The sequence below is a fragment of the Ambystoma mexicanum genome, chromosome 8 (assembly GCF_040938575.1).
Source record: "Ambystoma mexicanum isolate Mex_15411 chromosome 8, UKY_AmexF1_1, whole genome shotgun sequence".
Taxonomy (NCBI): domain Eukaryota; kingdom Metazoa; phylum Chordata; class Amphibia; order Caudata; family Ambystomatidae; genus Ambystoma; species Ambystoma mexicanum.
In genome coordinates, this window is record NC_090929.1 from 469,598,810 (window position 1) to 469,620,929 (window position 22,120).

The window sequence follows — 22,120 nt, forward strand, 5'->3', positions numbered from 1 at the left end:
ATTTGTCACTCAAAGTTGTAGGAGAATTCTTAAATTCTCAAGACACTTTGGTAACAGGGCAATTGGTCCCGGCCTCAGATTCTAGGTTTGTTAATTCATGGAGCAGAATTTTAGAGTGTTAGTGATACATCAAGATTAAAAAAAGAAGGAGAATGGCTTTTTTGAAGCAACTTCTGAACATACTTAAAAGTGGCCCAAATGCACCTTTGTGACTTGAGCTGGATTGTAACGGCAGTCCCCTGGTTGCAAGTTTAAGGTCACTTCTCTTTGAGTTGAAAATATGTTGCACACAGAGTTTAGTAAAATACACAAAGAGTCTGATTGATGATAACAACTCACTAGGGGCCGGCTCGCTCACATGGGTCAGGCGTGTTCACAGCTTATGCAGGTCACTGGGTTTTGAAAGTATTTATCTGAATTTCATGACCAAACTCTGTCTTGGCATATTACCATTAATCTCAGCTTTATCAGGCTGATATCCATTGGAATAAGTGCCTAGGGGCTCAACTATGAAGGAAAGATACAACACATTTGTGTGCATCTCGCCGTTACACAACGAGCCTTGCAGATGTTGAGAAATTTCAATCAAAGTCCATGCCAGTCCATTTTTGTTTGGAAGCTGTCAAGTTACTATTACCAATGTCATTGGACTAAACAAGCTTGTCAATTGCAAACTTTCTAAAGTGCACTTGACCGTTACGAGACATATTTGAACATTTGATACCACAAATTGAGGTTGTTTCAATTACCTAAATGTTTTCGTCATGTTTATGCCATCAACTATAATGTGCCACATTTTCAGATTGTTTTCACAATTTGCTTTATAATTGTTATGCGCATTTACACATATTTTCATAGGGTGCTGTTGAGATTCATGATAATCCTAGGGTTTTTGGTTGTAGTTGGGTTGAAGTGGTCTCTGGGGTTAGGCCAGTGTGCAGAATATATGATGAATTATACAGTTGTCAATTGTTTGCGTTAACTGTATTAAAAAATATTTAAGAGTATTTATGTGGCCATTACACTGGGATCTGCAAGCAAAGATGGTAAGCCTACGCGGGGTTGCCACATTTGTATATTTCTACTTTTCTTAGGGCTTGTACTGCCGAGGATTAAATTAAGGTTGAGGATGAATGCCTTTGAAATCTCAGCTTTATCCCAGTCCAAAATGGCCCTACATCTGAGTTCTGTCCCAGATGCTACAAATACACAGAACACCCAGTTTTTAAATTATGGGCAAGGGAAAAAGTGTGAAATGTAGAAATTAGAATACAGTCGAGGAGATGAGCAAGGACAAAGTTCCTAAGTGAAAAGACTGTTACACCAGTTAAAGAATGAATAAGAGGGTTATTACCATATCACCCAGATGGGAAACAATGTGGTGGGGCAGATTTCATTTGGGTTCCAGACACCACACAAAGGTCCTGATGAAGGTCAATGAACATAACATGTTGTTGTAATTAAAGAAAAGCCTGTGTTCATCAGGGCAATCTAAAAAGGGGATAGAAGAAGGGAGAATATCAAGATCTGTTTTCAGGAAGCCAATATTTCCTCCTTAGATATTGTATCAAAAGGTGAAAGAGGAATTAAGACTCATTCATGAATTGTCATGACCAGAAGGTAGTTTATTGAATAATGTGTGTTTTCTTATCAACCACAAAGTGGTTGACTTGTCTTCTGCTTAACCCAACCCCCCCTCCCCATTTTATTGCCTATGAGCAGCTGCATATTAGTCGACCCGAGCTGGTTGACACATGCAACTGCTTGTCCCTTACCAAAAATGAATCCCTTATCCTAACCTCGCCAAAACTTAAATGTTTAGGTCCCTGTGCATCACTAAGTGGTCAAACAGTTGAAGAGGTCAACATTTTTAATGGATCTATCACACTAGAATGTTCGCCACTTAATACTGGGCCCTTCCACCAAGGAGCAGTTGCGGTTGACCAAAAGACACAGCACCAATAATTTTATTGATCATGAAGACAAGAGTACCAGTATGCCAAAGGTATCCCTTAGGTTTTGAGAATTAGGAGGGTCAGAATGTGCGATTAATGTGGCATTGGTAAGCCAATTGCATAACTCAACATGCATGAATCCCCCTCTGAGCCGTGCTAAGGGCCCCTCACCCAGGATTGACAAGAATGCATGGGCTGCGCCACACTCCATGCCGGCCTGGACCCCCACGCATGCTCAATGAGCATGATAATGCTGCTGCAGGGGTATGCCACACACTGAACTAGGTGAAAGATCTAAGTATGTGTATTAATTAACCCTTACATTTTTCATATAGCGCAGAAACACGGGGGGTACCTGGCTCCTGAGTCCTGACACCCCAATGATCCAGCCAACTTTGTGCATGCCCGGCAATATTACGGACAGTAGGGATACAATCAGAAAACATGTTCATGCCGGCTCTGCCAGTATCCCCAAGTACGAACATTCTCTTATTTGCTTTGCCCTTAATGCCAGTAAAAATCTACTTCCAGAGGAAGAAAACACGTTAGTGCTGCTGCACAAATGATTGCCCCCGCCCCTGCACCACCATGTAAGAATACTCTTCATGTTGACTTTGCCCTCTACGCCAGTAAAACATGCAATGCTACAGTCAGAAACCATTTTATTATCTAGCTGCAGAAATCACTCTGCCCACGACCCAACATCTAAGAGCACTAATCATGTTGACTTTGCCCTTAACACCAGTAAAACATGCAACCATGTTTGCTTTACCATACATTTCCAGAACAAAATGTCACGCCAAAGTGAGTAATAACTAGACTGGTTACATTAAAATGGCAGTTTAGCCAGGTAAAAAATGTCATGCTACAGAAAAAAAAATGTCCAGTGTTCTGGCCCCATTGTACCATAAACCTCCCAACCCCAAACTCTCCTCCATGTAATAACATCCATCAAGTTGGCTTTGCCCAAAAAAAAAACAGTAAAACATGTAAGAAAATTACCATGCTCAAATGCCCCATGCTTGGGTTCTAGCTTTTCACGCACACATTCATAAATATTCACCCACCAGCCATTCACCCACCAGCGGCAGGAGGCATTTTTAATTGGAGGGGCATAAACCTTTTCCACAAATATGCCAGAACAACTGAGCGTGGCAAGGGAGCAGTAACCACCTGAAGGGGATTATGGAGAGATTCCCCACCCCCAGAGAACCAATATGTGAATAATAGGTTAACATGGTGCATTATACAGCACACCTTCTGTAAACAATTGGGTGAAAATCTGGACAGTTTGCAATTGGTTTTGTAGTCTAACTGCAATCCAAAAGCCTAATAGATGCAATTCACCAACAGTGTACAGGAGCATTTCCCAACTCATGTCCATGATGGCTTTGCCCACAATATATGTCAGTATAAAAACATTTTCAATCTGGCTGTGCCAAACATGTCCATGATGGCTGCACCAATATATGCCAGTATGTCCATCGAAGAACATACTCATGTTTGCTTTGTCCATAATGCCAATAATGATACTATAAGAAAACATGTCCAGGCTGGCTCTGCCAAAATATATATGGAGGTATCCACACGGAAGTACACACACCTATTAGCTTTTCCATTAAAAAGGACGTGTCACAATAAGAAAACATGTATAAACTTGCTGCACGAAAATTCGAGTCTAGCCACATAATAACACTTATAATGCTAGCTTTACCACAGATGCCCAGAAGAACATGCCATGTGACTCCAAGAAATAGCTAGACTGGCTCAATTAAAATGTAATTCTAGTCACATAATAAAACATATCATGCTTGCTTTATCATAGATGGCCATTATAAATGTCCTGCCACAATAAGAAATTACTAGATTGGCTGCACCAAAATGCATGTTTGCCATGTAATAACACCTCTCATGCTTGCTTTATCATGTTTGGAGACACATTAAAAATGTCATGCCACAGTAAGAAATGGCTAGACTTGCTGTAGTAGGAGAGAGAACATCCCCCTCCCCGCTAACTGCCCCTGGCCACCCCCCATTGCTCCCCCCACCAAAATCAGCTCCTTGGTAGCCAGCCCAGCACAAACACTCATGTACACACATTCATTAACTCATTTACTTACACCATTCACAGGTAGTCCCACCCACCATAGATACAGCATAGAGTTACTAATTTCACTCTCACACAATACATAACACACCCTTGCATACATACAAACATACATCATAAGCATCCAACACCCATGCATGAATGCACATGCACACTTAAAAAATATACATTTTTCTTACCAGCTGCCCAACTCTGAGGGATTCCCAGGCTCCACTAAACCAGAAAGAAACCAGGAAGCCTGATTCCTGACTTTTGCAGTGATGCACACTCTGACCTCAGAAAGAAATACTAAAGAAATGATTTCTTTCTGAAGCTGGACTGCCCGGGTTCCCTCCAGGACACGGTGCTTGTGGGGGCCCCTGCTAGGAAAGTGTAGTAAGCTTAAGGATTCCTCCAGCAAATGTGACCCTTTACCAACCACAGAGGTAGGTGTCTGCTGTCACACCCAGTTTTCATCAAAGTGGGCCGTGATGGGGAGTGTGGTTGCCTCTTCTTCCACGGGCTATTGGGACTGGAAGTATGCACATCACCCCTGAATGGCTATGCTTCCTGAAGCTGATAGGCAGTGGCAGAGCCCTCCCAATTGGCGGAGTTGAAGGCGGAAGGAAGCACTTTTTCAAGTTCCCCGTCCCCCAGATATACACAAATCAATACTCACACAAGGAACACCCATGGAATACTACAGAAACCTCTTCAACCAATCACTCTCAACAGGGAAAGTACACAGATTATTCAAATCGGCATACATCAAGCTGCTCCTCAAGGACACAGCAGGAAACGTGGAGGACCTCTCCAACCACAGACCCATCTCAAACATCTCATAACCAGTGAAACTACTCGAAACATACGTCTACAGAATAACACAAGAATTCACGGAAGAACACTTACTGCTGGATCAAGCACAAGTAGGCTTCAGACCAATGAGAGGAATGGAAACAGCACTTCTCTCAATCTCGGACAACCTAAAAACGAATGAAGACTCAGACAAAAGCCCAACTCTAATACTCCTGGACTCTCTGCAGCATTTGACACAGTCAACCATTACATCGTAATTGGGAGGTTGGAAGAAATAGGAATCACTGACCTAGCCTCACGATGGATAAAATCCTTCCTAACAAACAGCTCAGAAACTGTATGGATCAAACCTTTCAATTCAACACTAAGAGAATCCACCTGCGGAGTACCACAAGGATCCTCCTTATCCCCATTGTTTTTCAACATATACCTGGCACCAATAATCAAGCTCATTAAAATCACGGCCTTAAATGCTACAAATACTCCGATGATACACAGATTGTCTACAAAATACAAGATACACAGGAAGAAAACACAATACTGGTAGACTGCCTACAAGAACTCCATGGCTGGATGAACACCAACAGCCTCAAACTCAACCTGGGCAACACAGAAATATTGATCATATCCAAAAGTGGAGAAAACAACCACTACATCCCATGGGCGACGAAACTTGGAACAGCACTGACTCCATTGATGATAGTAAAAAACGGGAGAGTCTTAATGGACAATGAACTAACTCTTGAGACACAAGTAAATGCCATAATCAAGAAATGTTTCTTCCTACAACACACATTAAAAAGGATTCTACCATTTCTTTCCTTCACCCACAAAACACTCACCATCATTGCCCTCATCATGTCTACAGCAGACTAAGCCAACAGTCTATGACTAGGAATGCCAAAACGACTATTAAAGAAACTTCAAAGCATCCAAAATGCACCGGCCAGATTCCTGCTGAAATTGCCACGAAGAGAATACATTACCCCAGCACTGAAAATGCTAACGGGTTACCAATAAAACTGTGAATACAGTACAAAAAAGGTGCAAAACGCATAGAACAATACACAGCCAAGGAGAAAAGTTCCTAAAAAAGAAAATAACTGTCTACCGTCCGGCAAGACCACTCCGATAAAGCAATGACATTCGCTTAGAAACAAAACCATACAATAAAAAGAAATTTGGAGGATCATCTTTCTCTCACCTGGCAGCAATAATCTGGAATGACCTATCAAAAAACAGATGCAACACAAGGGATCATTTGGAATTCAGGAAACTACTCCAAACTCGCTCCTGAACCAGAAGGAACCGACTAGGAAGCATGCACTGAACGAGAAACAAGAACCTTAAGGAGCAACCCATGGCCATAAATTAATCTCGCCTAACCGCAGGGGAGGGGGAGGACACCCAAACAACACTTGCCCACATAGGAAACATAGGTAGGCAAGGACCCCAAAGGTCGGGGAGGGAGTGTTGGGATCATTTGGAATTTAGGAAACTACTCAAAACTTGGCTCCTCGCTCCAGAACCAGAAGGAACCGACTAGGAAGCATGCACCCAACGAGAAACGAGAACTGTAAGGAGCATTCCATGACCATAAGTTAATCTCCCCTAACTGGAGGCAGGGGGAGGACACCCAAAGAACTCTTGCCCACTTAGGAAACATAGGTAGGCAAGGACCCCAAAGGTCGGGCAGGGAGTGATCAGCACCCTCAATCCCAAGCATTACAAATCCAGGGCAGGGAAGACCCCAAAATCAGCCAGGTAGACCTACCACTATGGTAACACAGAGGAAAACAGCTGATCCCCAAACCGCCAACCCCAACCATGCAGACACGCTTCAATACCAAAGACACAGAATAATCTTGGATGGTAAATCACAGAAAGGCAAAGACAAAGAGGTAAGGAAAACCCACTAACCCAACACTAAAACCTCAACTTTCTGCATACGGTTCCCATACAGAAACTCTCACAAGCACATCTCTGCACAGCAACACGCACATACTTCACCACTCTGCAACAACAGACTAACAACACATAATCCCTCACAACAGCACATGGGAAGTCGCACTGACCCAAACACTGCACTGAAGCTCAGCGAACGATGCAAACCGAACTGAAACTGCTAACATGGAAATCACAACTCTCACTTTCCTTTTCCCACTACACCCTACTAACCCCCCCAGACCCTCCTCCTTTTGTCTTTCTACAACCTCCTTTTCTGATCTGCCAGAGCACCTGGGGACCCCCCTCCCAACCCTCTGTCCTTTTGTTTTTCCACAACCTCCTTTTCAGATCCGCCAGAGCACCTGGAGACCACTCCGGTGGTGACAGTGCGCAGTACAAATACCTTTAACATTAACAGTCAAGAGAAACAAGCGTGGCAGAGGACAGAAGCCTGCCCTGGCCATTGCTATATACCCCCGTGACCAAGTCAGATACTTAACTGCTCAGCTCAGCATTTAGATGTCCGGTACCTCCCGATGATTAGCATCTCTTTGTGAAACTAAATATCCTCTGAATTGGGGTGAAAGATTAATCTAATGGACCAGCGGCATGCATGATAGATATTCAGCCTCGTGGTCTCAGAAGAAGAGGGAGAGGGGCAACAGCGCAATGGGTTAATGCAACAACTGCAGCTAGATGCAGTTTTTGGTCAAATGCTGATACATGTTTGACTCGAGAAGGTGCCCATTTTGTTAGCCCACACAAGTAACCTATCAATACTAATCCCACGCTTCACTTTTTTCTATGTTCTTCAGGACATTTGGGGCAGAGGGACAACTAATGTATGAGGTGGGCTGAAGCCACTGTGGTCCAAAAAGGCACAGTTGACAGTAGGCATGGAGGTGCATGGAGGTAAATGGAGGGGCGTTGAGCGTTGGGTGTTCACTGATGGCCATACTCAAGGTGCGCTATTTAAAACTGTCCTCTCCCCCTCCCCAAATGTTTCAGCTGGTTCTGCCCCCACTGATAGGCAATCTGGGCACCTTATTTGTGAAGTTGTCCTGGGAGGTAGCTCAGCAGCAATGTGCTCGCCTTGCAAACAAGACGACAAGCAGCAACACTGGTTCGATCCCCGGGTCTGCACTTAGAAACCTCGGGGTACTAAGCGTGTTATAAATATGCAACTAAGTCATATTCCTATAACAGCGCCTCGATGCCCCGGGGCTGTGTGAGTGCTTTAAAAATAAAGAAATAAAGGGCACGGCAGCACCCGAATTGCTCACTTTTATCAACTTCTCATGGGTGACGGCTATTACTGTTCTAAGGGGAAACAGTCTGATAATATCGAAACAGAATGAGCTGCCATGCTGATTAGGGCATGTTTACATTTGCAAGGCACTGAGGTAGATGATGCAGAATTAGTAAATTTAGGATAACCCCAACTGAAGGCAGGCTTTGATTGACAATAATGAAGTGGGTGTCGCTTGTGCGCTGTTTGCTCTCAATAGATAGCAAGAGAAATGGTTAATGCTGCATTACCGGATTTTAAAAGCTCCTCCCCTTTCTTGCAGGATGGCACAGGAATACAGGAAGAACATTCTGGGTCCTTGCATTTATAGCCTGTGGTACATTTGCAGTCGCTGTCGGTGAACCCGGGGCAGGGCCTTTCTGCTGGGACCACTGGGAAAGAAAAAGGAGAGAAGGTTATTATAGATGCCGTTGGTAGGGAGTTTAACAGGAGCAGTGAGAGGGAGCCCCATCCACTAGTTACTGTATAAAGGCGTTAGAGGAATCACACTGCCCTCAAGAGCTTGCACCACAGGGTAAACAGTCAAGCAGTCACATGAGAGGGAGCTCCCTGTACAGCTAATGCAAGTCATACAGGCAAATGAGTTAGTAGGAGCACCCTGCATAGCTTACAGAAGCTATACAGGCAAAGAGGTGAGAGGGAGCTTTCTGCAGAGCTTACAAAAGCCATGCAAGCGAAGAGATGAGAGGGAGTTCCCTTCACATTTTACACAGGTCATACAGGCAAAGAGATGAGAGGGAGCTCTCTGCACAGCAGATGTAAATAATATAGGCAATGGAGTGAGACAGCGCCCCCTGCACAGCTTGCACAGGTCATACTGGCGTAAGGGCTGTGAGTAAACTCTCCTAAGAGGTTACACTAGCACAAATCAAGCATGCATAGGAGTTGTTGGAAAGTGCAGCAAAACATTCAATAGCACAACTCACACAGATATTGTGACGAATCAACTTCTGGGGCACCAGTGGTCCAGTGATGAATATCGGTTCCTAAACCATCCATCAGCCACACACCTCTAGTGCACCAGAAGGGATCCGAAAAGATTGGAAACACAAGCAAATTATAAACCTCCTTGTCCAATTGTGGTAACGTGGACGGAACGTCAGGCTTATCACTGCAAGGTCATGGATCGTTGGTTAGTTGCAACACAGCGAAAATGCAATTATTACCCAATGAAAAAAGGGACTGTCCATCAAGGTTGTATACAAATATTTACTTTATTATTATCAAAACAGACAGTTCTAGCACACTACAAATACAACCCAGCCTGTAAAGGAATGCAGAGGACAGTTTCAAGAAGGAAAAGGGAGGCACTCTGTATACTGACAGGAGGATAGTCGGTAAAGTAATTAATCGCAACAGTTCAAGGATACTTGGTTTCAGCACAAAGGGAGCAGTGGGTTGTAAAATGGGGACTAAAAATATCGATTATGGCCGTTCCCAACGACCATATATACGGCAATATTTTTTGTGGGGATAATATTACCTGATATTGTGGTGTCCCGAGCCGAAGGGGGTGATTAAGGGAAGGTGGGATAGCTTGGCCTCTCACTGGCTCTTAAGAGCACGGCCAGGACAACGAGGGTGCGGAGCAGGGGCACAGTGTTCCTGCTGAGCACCCTCAATGTTCTGGCAGCAGGACACCTTTCAGAGATGTCCCTCTGCCAGGACAATGTCCCGAAATGACAGGTCGATCCTGCGATCTGCAGACCCCGCTAAGCGGGACGGCAAAAGTCCTGCTTTTGCTTCAGGCTGCCTGTGAGGGGATCTGCAGGACGTGGGACCCACCGTGTAGATTCAGCATTTCCAGGGCTCACACTTTCGTGTGAAAGTTCGAACACCTGGCAGCAGAGCGGCTCTCCCATGGAACAGACACTTTGCTCTGTGTCAACAAAGCATTACAAAGACAGCCATTAGGCACTGATGAATGGGAGCGGGGACTATTAGCAGGGACCTTTGCCCCTTAAGAAATGTGCATGGGTTTATCAGAAGGGAGAAGTCTGCATAATGCTGCATGTTTTATGACATAATGGCTGTGGCTTTAAAACCCAAGGGGAATTTGTTAGGCATTCATCTACATGATGCTGTTGTGACTTTGTATGCAGGATGGGGGGAATACAACTGAAGCCATACTCTTATTGCTCAACATATTTAGATGATGATGTATATAGTGTAAAGTCAGTTTATTATGAAAGGCTAGTTTATTATGTAATGTGGTTTGCTTCCAAGGCATTGCTATAAATACAGTATTATTTATAAGCACATGAAATGCAAAGCAGAACCTTAATAAATATCTATATCAACTAAACCTGGGAAGATGCTTTCAGTTGCTTAAATGGTCCACATCCCAGTTTCACCACTTAACCAAAGTGTGTGATCCTGGGCAGATCATTTGATCACACTGTGTCTTATCTATGTTATGTTAATATATCATGCTATTATAAAAAAGCCTAATGACTATAGAGTTGTAATTTAGGTAATTTCCACACAGAATTATTTGCCACTTGGCTTATATATGGCAACGTATTCTAAAGTCATGTCCATGGTGCCTCCAAGTATCAACGACTGTTGATGGTCCCTGCAATGTCCTTTTCTGTGAAGTCACTTCTGATGGTGCAACCCATATGCAAATTAAGATGTTTGCATGTATGGTATGTGTTATTATTTACTTGGCTAGACTGGCATTTGGGGGCAGCCAGTCTATTCCTTTCTTACTGTGGCATTCCTTTTATTTGGGCATCCAGTCCAGGACAGCAGTGTTGCTGTGTGATTCTGCTCACCTGGCTGCCTGTCGAACAGAGGTATGTAGCAGGACAAGGACAGCAGTGTGGTTGCATGCTCCTGCTCTGCACCCCCCATGCAAAATGGGGGGCATAGTCTGAGCACGCTCTGTATCCCACTCCATGCCGTTGAATGCACTGCAGGCCCAATAAGGGCCAGAGCCAGATTCAGGGCAGGATTACACAGCTCCATGCACTCTTGTCTGAATGATGCAGGGAAAGAGTAGAGTCAGGTTATCATAATGAGGCCAAGAACCATTGTGTGACAGTTTAGTATCAATTTCCCAAGGTGCATTTGTGGCGAAAAGTAGCAGTACTTTTTAATTGGCTCGCCCCCTCGACCACCCACTCTTGCAATGCTGGATACTCCCCTGGCTAATATGTATATTGGATGATCAGGAATTCCCTGCAGGCCTTACTATAACGCAAGCTTTGAAGGCAAAGAGATTAATGGAGCACCCTGGGGAAAACATACAATGTCAAAAATCATGCAGGAATAGCTTTCATGGAGCTCACTGCTGGACTGACGAAAAAAGAAAAATAATCACACAAGCCGTGGGATGAGGGAGACCCAGCAAAGTCTTATTTAGAGGTTACCACTGCACACAGAGACCACTTCATCCCATGCTGACCCGTGAAGGAGCTACAACCAACATTCACAAGAAGCGTATTCACAATGGATCAAAAATAAATGAGACATGGAATGCACCTATCGAATATGAGGAGCTGCAAAACCTGCCAACATATTTGCACTGACTCTGCTACAATAACTCCACAGAACCAAGCAATACCGAATCAAGAGACTTATAACTGCACATTATGCAACATTGGGTACCTCGTCCAATGCAAGAAATCCCAGCAAGGAAATCCAGCAGGCGAAAACTGCCAGGGTAAGACTGAATCTACACCGATGTGCCATCTCAAACCATAAAACATAATCACTGTTGGGCCCCCAGTTCACAGAAGATTGACACACACAGCAGGACCGGTTGATTTTGGTTCTGAAAAGAGATCTCCCAAATACAAGACACGGACGTACATGGGAACTCAAGGTTTGGAAGACGTTTGGCCTAAAGAACTGAGGTTTCAACAGAGATGTGGGTTTCATGTCTGGCTATGGTGAAATGTGAAGCATAGCCCATCAGGCAATATACCGTGCAAACGCTGGTAATGTACGCCTGAGTTTCATGTAGGTGATGGTAATTATACTTCCTTGCCAAGGCATGGAGGTCACACACCATATTTAAAAAAACAGAGGGATCACAATGCAAAGCAGGGTGCAGTGTTAATTTCAAAGTATTATAATTGTTACAACCACCAAAGTCAGACAATATTGGTCAAACAGAAAAAAGGGGTTGATGCCAAATAATGGCGTTTAAGGCGCCTAAATAATAACTCCAAAAAGTTCCAATGGGTCAAAGGCTCTTTAATTTCTTGTATAGTGGATAGCCGACACGTGTTTCGACCATGGGCCATTTTCAAGGCAGCAATTTATTTAATTACGTTCCCTGTTGCAACAAAGATTTGCTGATTTTCACATTGATCCGATGTATCAACTCCGTATTGGTCATCAAACTATTAGTTTGATCATCAGCATGTAGCAGGTGCCAGAAATTATTTCAGAATTTGTAATGAACTTCTCCGAATCATCTTCTTCGATTACCATCTGCTAATCCTCCAGTTGTGAACCTCATAATTGACTGGGCGGCCACCACTTGTCCAATGTTCTTGTTGAAACCCATATAACTCTTAAATCTGTAACCCACCCTGAAGACAAAGGCTGCAAGTTTTGAATGATGATGCTGGACTCAGGTTAGCAGCTATACTGTGTGTTCGAAAAAGAATGCAAACCTATGACTTGACATACTGCCTCAGCCGACACCAAATGGATACCTTGGGAGAAAGTTATGTGAATAAGAATACATGGAAACGAAATGCTGATGAGGCCAATTGCGGGTGAAGAAATTGAAGAAGAAACCACAGAGGATTCTGGTGAAGCACTGAGGTAACTTGGGGACTTTTACAGGCCTCCTTTCATGATTCAGCCACCAGCAGTATGGGTAACTAACTCCTTAGCAGGGATTTCCAAAAACCTTTGATATGATATGATATTTTATTTATATCGCGCTCGTACACAAGTGTTTCAGAGCGCTACCTGGCAAAAGGGAGGGGAACAAGAAAGAACAAAAAATAAAACAGCGATCTTACTAGACCCAGTGACATCTAAGATAGCGCAAGTGCGTGGAAAAGGTAAACAAAGGGGAAAGTGCATGTAGGGGGAGGGGAAGTGGAAAGTGCGGGGCAGAGGAGTGAAAAACAGAATAAATAATCAGATTAAATAAATAAATAAATACATAAATAAATAAATAAAGTGCAGCCAACAAAGGGCTGGTGAAAGTTGGTCAGATAGGTATATATGATAAGTGCAGAAGAAAAGTGGCAGGGGGACTGTATGGGTACAGTTAAAGTACCCTTGTGCGGTGGGTGGCCTGGAGGCAGTGCAGGAGGGTGGCAGGGTGAGCAGGTACCTGGGTCCGAATGGCAGACGGTGGCCAGGAGCACAATGCCAAGAGAGGAAACAGATCAACAGGGGATAAGGGGATAAAGGCAGAGGCAAAGAGGAAGGTCTTGAGATGTTTCCGGAACCAGAGATGGTTATCCTCAAGTTGCAGGGTGGCCGGGAGGCTGTTCCAAAGGGAGGCACCAGCAGAAGATAGAGATCTACCCCCAGCTCATTTCTTTGCAAAACTACTAACCCTGAGGAAGTTAGAAGTAGAGGAGCGAAGGGCTTGAGAGGTGAGGTATTTACAGAGGGAGCGTTGAAGGTATTTTGGACCCAGGCCCCAGAAAGTCTTGTGGACAATGCAGAGGGTTTTAAATTTAATCCTTGCATCTACTGGGAGCCAATGAAGGGATTTCAGGGCTGGAGAGATACAATCCCATGGCTTGTGGCCAAGCACATGTCTTGCAGTCCTGTTCTGGGTTAGTTGCAAAAGGCGGAGGGTGGAGGCAGGAAGATTTAGGAAGAGGCTGGTAAAGTCCAGTCTGGAGGGAACCAGAGCTTGGGAGACAGTGAGCTTTTGAAGGAAGGAGAGAAAAAGCAGAGTACCTTTAAGGAGGTGCAATAAAAAGTTAGAATTTTTGGAGACGTCAGAGATGTGTGAGGAGAAGGAGAGTGTAGAGTCAAAGATAACCCCAAGGTTCTTTGCCTTAAAAGTGGGGATAGGAGGAGGACCAAGGGAGGCCAGAGAGTGAGAGCAAACGATAGAGATGGTGCACCAATCAGGAGGATCTCGGTCTTGTTGGCATTTAGACATAGATCATTGGCGGCACACCAATTTTGAATGGCGCTTAGGCAATCGGAGATGAGGGAAGGTGAGGAGGAGGTGGAAGGAAGCCTGAAAATGAGTTGGGTGTCATCAGCATAACACTGGAAGGTTGAGCAGAAAATGGAGATGCAATAGGTGAGAGTTGCCAGGTATTGGTTGAAAAGCCAGGACGAGAGGTTAGACCACTGGAGGACACCGCAAGTGGAGAGGGAGATAGAAGATAAAAAGGACCCAAGTTGTACCTGGGAGGGTTCATCAAAGAGAAAAGAGGTCAGCCAGGCCAGAGCCTGATCAGTGATACCCAGGTTGTCACAGAGACGATTAAGCAGGGTGGTATGGTTGACCGTGTCGAACGCAGAGGAGCGATCAAGTAAGAGGATAGAGAGGGAGAGTGAATCACATGGGTGACAAACGAGTGTGGATGGGGGACAAGTAGAATCAAGATGGATGTTGAGGTCACCAAGGAGAAGAAGTTGAGTGGTTGAGGCCAGGAGGGAGGAGAAGAGATCAGCCTTTGACCCTAAGACTGCATGTCAGCTGGTGGAAGAATAGACCATGTTGCAAAAGGAGATGGCCTTCTGAGAACTGAGCCTCTAACACTGACTGAGACAGAGACCAGGAGCAGCTCATACCAAATCAGGATGTGCAATGGATGAACATTCTTACTGTGGTGGCCTCTGCTCCCATTGCCAATAACATAATCTTGAACTTTTGAACTGATCCAGAACCCAGCAAGTCCAGCCCTGGTACCTTGTGTGCTCTGTTCCAGGGGACATCCAATTGCAGGGGTGGACACTGGTCTCTGTCCGCGCCCTCCTTCCACTTCCCAGTGTGACCACCTGGTTCTGAGGGCCTTGAACCAAGGCCACTTCAGGAGTGATGGAGTCACCTACTTCCATAGGCAACAATCCATATGCTATGTTGTTTGCGGAACTTTCCACAACTGGGCAAAATATCCTTCCTCACCTGACAATTCTGACTCGGACAACGGGCCTCCTGCCCTAGGCTGACACACCAACAACTGCAATGGCCAGTGTTCCTACCCTCAAGGAATACAGAGCATTGTGGAATGCCACAACGTGAGGTTCTACCTTTGTATTACACTTCAGAGCACTCTTTGGACAACCTTATTTCATACTTAATACTTTTGGAGGCATTATTTGTATGAATAAATCACTAGTTTTGTATATAAACAATGTTCTTAGTTTGTCTTTAATAACAACCGTGCTCTATTTGTTGATGCCGCACACACCCTCCTAAAAGCTGGACCTGGAACCCTTACACACCTCTACCTCAGGTGATGGAAGGAATCTTCAGAATCCTGCTAAGGCCGATTCAGACACAGTTCTCAGTCTCTTGACGGTGGGCCACGTCGACCCCAGGCACCTTCAAAAAAAGCCTGACACCTCCCCTAACCTAGATGCCCGAGTTCAACTCACCGCTTGTTATTTGCAAATGGGGGTCGAGCTTTAGGAACTCACTGGCGCCCTGCCCATCTCTCAACAAGATGGCGGGACCAATTCCTGACTGAAACCTGCCCTACTCTTGGAGTGGGTAACAATGTGCGAGCATGTGTCTGAAGGGTACACAGAATGATGGGTTGAGGGGTAAGAAGATGCCATAATCGCCACAAACACAAGGGCATTGTGATCACTGCCTTGCTATCTACCTAACACAAATTCAGTCCTGAGGGCTCCATGAAATGGATGCAAACATTTTGGATGACTCAAAGAATGCAGAATTCTCTCCCTATTCGGTTTAATACCTGCACAGCTGCATTCTGTGATAGACCACGTATGCAACTATAACTGCTCTGCCATGACATCAATTTAATGAATGTGTTAGGTATTCTCTTTTTTGTGGTGCGTATGACGTTTGTGGATCGCAGGATTGGGTAGTTGGAGGTTTGTGGGATCCTGCTTGTAGGCTGGCTAACGATCAGGTGGACTCTGTTGGAATTGAAGGGGTCGGTGCAATTCCTGTTTCTACAGTTGAGAGTTGACTAGTGCGGGTGCTATAATAATCCAGCACTCCACTAACAGGAGAAATTACTGCCCTTGAAGTTGAACTCTACTTTCGGTTCCAGAAGAGCAGATTTTTCATCACTTCGCCACTTTTGATCAAATTGCTTTTATTGTCAGGGTTTGCTTTGAGAAAGTGAATATGCCAGCCAATTAGAGGCTTGAAAAGTTTCACAGCTCCCTAATTGGCTGAAATGTTTCCACGCGAGAAGAGAAGCAACTCAAGAAAAAACGTTTGCACAGGAAAACGGGCAAAATAGGCAATTTCGCATTGCAGGCGTGAAATAGGTGAATTTTGACTACAATATGCAATTTTTTACCACAGAGAGAAATTTGTCAATTTCGCTGATTAATACTAACAAAGTATCAGCAGTGTACCAGCCAGGTGCTAAGCTGATTCCTAAATCACAGATGGCCTTTCAAGGCTCTTATAGACAAAGGTAGGCATCGCCAAGACAACCCTGTCGCCATATCTGCTCTGTTGTATGTGAGCACCTGAAGAAGTTCTGCATTTCTGTAGCAAATATTCTGTTTTAGCCATAATGGATGCTTTTGTCCAGCCGAAATCCTGGAAATGACGAAGACAGCATGTGATCTCACCTGGGGTGGTCGGGGTCTGATGGGTAGTGGACATTCTTGTGATTCTTTTCCTGCCAAATCTTCCTCTCTGCCCCAGGCCATTCTGATAAGCCTGCCACAGGGGCGTCGCTTAAGCCTGCACCTCAATGGGTCTCAACAAGACAGGAGAACAAGGTATACCACACACAGGTCTTCATTATGAGATATGTAGTGCTGGCAAAAATAGCGGTAATTCCATTAACTACCACTTTTGACACAAGTAAACCATCTCTTTCCAGTTTTATGCACCTGGATTGATAGAAAATCCTGGCATAGCATAAGCATTCAAACATTGCTGCTAATGTATCAATGTCTAAGACGTAGGGTGACGTAGGGTGACCAGATTTTCAAAATAAAATGGCAGGACAGGGCCACTAAAATAGAAGCAGTACTGCCTTTTGACAGTGGCTGCCAGGACACTACCCTTCAGTAGCAGGGGGCGGGAGGAGAGGGTGTTTGGGGAGTGTATCAGACATTGCCCCGGAACACAAGTAGCAGGATGCCTGCGACTCTAAGCCTACTAAACACGAAGAGGCGTTTGCTCTAATTGATATTGCAGAGCTCTCTGTAAAAGCATTTCACAAGCAGTCTCTGTGGCATAATCCGTTAGTGCTACAGCTGTTTAGTAAAAGGTTGGTGGTTCGAGGGCACCCTTGGATGGCCAAGCTTTAAGTGTTATATTATAATGAATTATACCATTTAATGTATTGTATCACAAGTTGCTATCTTGGTATGTAAGTGCATTGAAAAATCGTGCCTTCCTGGTGGCTGGCAGCTACTGAAGACCCTCTCGAAAACCAGGGATGAGGTTTTCAAAAGAAAAACACTCTTGTCACCAGTGGGCAGATCACCCTAGTCCGGGACAGTCCCGGTTACACCGGAATGCACCAGTATGAAGGCATCAATATAGTTAGATATACTGATGAAGGGAATGTTAACACAAAGCATCAGTCTAGATAATTGCCAATATAGCACAATAAGTCCATCAGGATTTGTAGCTGGAATGTCCGGCAAAACAAAGAGTCAATCCAGTTACGTGTTTTGGGGCCAGCTGTGCAACAAGCTAACACAATGCTCCAATATACCTCAGTGCTAGCTGGTGGTTCAGGGACAGATATCACAAGCTAGACAGTTGTGGTGTGCACATACAAACAAACGAGTCTATGTGGCTATGTGTTAGGTATGCAGACAAACCCAGTGAGTCAGAACAGATAATGCGCCAGATAAGTGGGCTGCAGTGTAATTAACTGTAAAGATGAGTGACTAGCATAATTATTAAATCTACCTGTGTACTGAGGACTTCCGGCATTGATATCAGGATCCAAATAGATGTATTGGTACAGATTCAAACAGTCTGTAGATACAAAGAAGCTATATGCTAGGAGTGCATCAGATATTAAAGCGCAGATTTAGGTTTGGGTATGTCTGACCAAATTCTATTTGGTCGTGGCAAACTGACCGTAAATCAATTCGGTCGATGTCCAATTTAAACGCATGTGTGTTTTTTGGGGGGGGTTTTGTCCCCCGCCTCCAATTTTAAGGAAGCAGGGGACACCGTGGCACCCCCAATATTGCTAAATACCAACCCTGCATAGCGCGGGACACCCCCGCAACCCCTGCTCTCTAGGGTTGATATGTAGCAATATATGCGACCAAATTGGCCCGAAGGCCAAATAACCCATAAATTGGTCATTCGGTCAGTTTGCCACGGTCAGATAGGCTAATACCCAAAGTTACCTTACCAATATGTTGTGTTTTCTCGGACTGAACAGTGGTGGCATCAGTGGTTCAATCGCTGTTGCAGAACTTGTTAATCTGGGAGGGGCTATTCACCATCTGCGTTCCACAACCGCTCTGCAAACCTTGGATGCTCCTTGGTTGCATGTCAGCGAAACCCTCAGCAGCATCCTCCTCTTTGGGGTCGGCCCTCATACTCGAGCCCCCAGCAAGGACTTCTTTTTTCCTTGTAGGCTCAGTTGCATTGTATGCACCCTTCTTGCTGCTCACTCTGGGCATCTATGCGTCCCTTGTTGCATTGATCCTCCCCGATGTCAGCGTCTCAGCTGACACCTCAGTGCTGCTTCTGTGCCTTGTCTATCAGAGCAGCGTCGTCCTGGCACCTATCTTCACTCTCCAATGTAGCCATGTCTTTCCTGATGTGGGACACCACAGGGCACCAAAACACGTAGAGGATTCAGAGAATGTCAATTTTTATAGCTTCTAGCCTCTCATTCAGAGCTGTCAGCAGAATAGCCCACACATTAATTTGGATGCAAGAGCTGCATAATTAGAAGCAACCCTCCCCATTTTCTAGAGATTTGTAATCCAATATGTTTTTGTTCATACACTCTCATGTTCTGGTGAGTAGAGTCAAAAGGATTTTTCTACCATAGCTTATAGCAGCGGTCAGCAACCTTTAGCTCTCCAGAGGTGTTGGACAACAACTCACATCATGCTTAAACATCACAGTCAATGGTGAGGGATCATGGAAGTCGTAGTTCAAAACATCTGGAGAGCCCAGGTTGCAGACCCCTGGAGTACGGGTCTGAGGTTGTCTTTTGAAGAAAAAGACAGTACAGCGCTACATAGCTTCCAAAGCAGTAGTCGAAGTGGGCGGAAGCTGTTGGGAGCAGTGCTCCTCTACTTTTTAAAAAAACTGTTACTGTTCCTAATACTTTTATTTTTTATTTTAAAAAGAACCCGCTCCGGAATGGTTTAGTTTTCAAATAAAAGTGTAGGAAGCAGTTAAAACGTGCACTTCAGGGCACTGCACTGAACATTCTTTTAAACAGCAGGTGTGTTTGTGGGTTTGGATTGTGCGTGGGAGGAGGCATGTTTTGGGGGGAATGGGGGAAGGCCAACAGTGAACATAGTTCCACTACTACTTTTCATACATTTTGACCACTAATCCAAAGCAATGTTGGGAGGTTGGTACATTTTTTGTGCCAATGCCACTTTGCATGGCTTGTGTCCTGTAGTAATGACTATCTGGGCCTTTCGGCTGTGCTAACATTCTCCTGTGTGTGGAAGGCGTAACACAATAGTTTTGCCACTTGTGCTTGCATTTCAGTGTTTTTTCCTTAAGAGAAAGTTGTGGTGGATGTGGTGTCCAGCACGGCAGACCCGGGGCTGGGCACGCAACTGCTGGGAGGCACCCAGCCGGGTCAGGTGAGCTGCGTTCACACAGCTCCAACAATGGTGTTGGGCCGGATGGACCAGTACAAGAAGGAAGCGACACCAGAGATTCATGGAACACCTTCTTTAATTGGAAACTTAATGCGTAGTACTTTCTCCCTTCTCTCCTCCCTGCTCCCACGTCATCCCCTTGTGGTCTCTGCCTCCTTCTTAAAGGGACAGAGCCTTGTAACATCACCCCCGGACAAATGTCCTGACGTCTACCTAGCATTCTTCTACTAGGCGAAGTGGTCTTCTGGTGGTCCGTTGAGGTCTCTCACTCCTTTCATCACTGAGGGGTGGTCTTGTTGCTTCTCTTGACTCTGTTGCTCAGAGCTGGGATCCCTCTGGAGGACTCCACAGGTCGTCCATGGTTTCTCGTGGTTCAGAGTCAGGATCAGGAGTGGAGGTCTTTTGTCCTCTCTCTTGACTAAATGTTTAAATTGGGAACTGTTCCTTATGACCTCTTTGTCAGCGATGCCTGCCGTCACCATGGTGCCCTTGATAGCTGTCATGTTGAGTGGCTTCGTTGCAAACCGAGCATCTGTCTCCTTGGAGGTTGCTTGCTGTACCAAAACTTCGTCACCTACTTGGAACTCTTTGGGCCTTGCCACTCTTCTAGCATCTGTCTCCATGCAAGCCTTCTCTTTCTTCCCGGCGTCTCTCTCTATAACCTCAGGATCTGCTTCCTGCTGGGTTGTTGGGTGTCTCACGATGCGGGTGCGAACCTCGTATTGCATCATTAGTTCGGCAGGTGTTCTGTTTGTGGATTCGTGGGGGGTGTTCCAGTAATCTCGGGGTAGCCGGCACAACACATGGTGAAGGTCAGCATTTTCGATGCAAGCCCTCTGCATCGTTTCCTTGATGGAGGCCATGAATCGCTTGGCCATCCCATTGGCTTTCAGCCATCTGGGGGTAATCTGATGAGCGAACCACATGTGGTTTGCGAAGGCTGTGAACTCATGGCTACTGAATGGGGGCCCATTGTCGTATTTGAGCGTACTAGGGATTCCCCATTCGCTCAGTACGTCGTCAAATACTGCTGCTACATGAGCAAATGCAGTGGTCGCTACTCTCTTGACGAATGGGAATCTTGAGTGTTCATCTATGAATAGTAGGAGGTACTCTCCCGATTCCATGGGTCCATAGAAGTCAACCGCCACTCTTTCCCATGGGTGCTCTGGGATGTGTGTCGGTTGGATTGGGACTGGCGCCTCTGCTCTGGCTGTGCATTGGCATGCTAGGTAATTCTTCACCCATCTATCAACCATGGAGTCTAGGAAGGGAACCACAGGTGACACTGGAGCTGCTTCTTTGTGTTGTTGGCGCCTCTATGTCCCTCGTGTGCTGTCTTGATTGCTTCAGCTCTTAGCAACGCAGGAATGACCAACCGGCAGCCTCTCAGCAGCGTTGAATTGTCTTTCGCAGCTAGTTCAGTGTGTACCTTGGCAAGTCTGGCCATTTCATCCCTGCACACCCCCGGGTGGCTCAGAACAGCACGTCGATAATCCCTCCACTTGTTGTTTTTGGTTAGGCTAATCACCAGTGCCATACAGGGATCTGCAGTGTACGCAGCTGCAACCATCTGTAGGGAAATGGCTAGTGGGAGTGCATTGGAAGCCACATAGTTTATGTATTCCGTGTCACAGACTCTGGCGATGGGTTTTCAACTGGATGCCGTGACAGGCAGTCTGCCGGGTTGTGCTCAAAATCATATTCTTGAAGTCTGATGCCCCAGCGTTCTATCCGGGGGGTCATCTTGGTACGGGGATTTCCAAATAGAGATAGCAGAGCTTGATGGTCTGTAATGAGCATAAATTGTTTTTCAATGACGCAGTTTTGAAAATGTTCACAGGCCCATACTGCCACCAGGCTCTCTTTTTCAGCTTGGGAGTAGGCGGACTCAGGCGGGGCTAGAGCTCGTGCCTAGGGTGGGCATCAGTCCCGCATGTCTGGGCGAGAATCGCACCCAACCCTACTGGGCTCGCGTCCACGATGATTTCCATGTGCCAGTCAGGGTCAAAGTACGCCAGTCTGTGGGCCTCCGCTAGGGCTGTTTTAATGGTGTCAAAAGCCTCTTGACATTGA

At 45.4% G+C, this 22,120-nt stretch overlaps 1 protein-coding gene across 1 annotated transcript in view; it reads right to left on the reverse strand.

Moving 5' to 3' along the window:
- TNFRSF18 (TNF receptor superfamily member 18) overlaps window positions 1-22,120 on the reverse strand; it is a 235,261-nt gene that overhangs the window by 152,211 nt on the left and 60,930 nt on the right. The window contains exon 2 of the mRNA XM_069610085.1: window positions 8,344-8,484. Coding sequence (XP_069466186.1) covers window positions 8,344-8,484 — 141 coding nt within the window. The remainder of the gene's footprint in view (window positions 1-8,343; window positions 8,485-22,120) is intronic.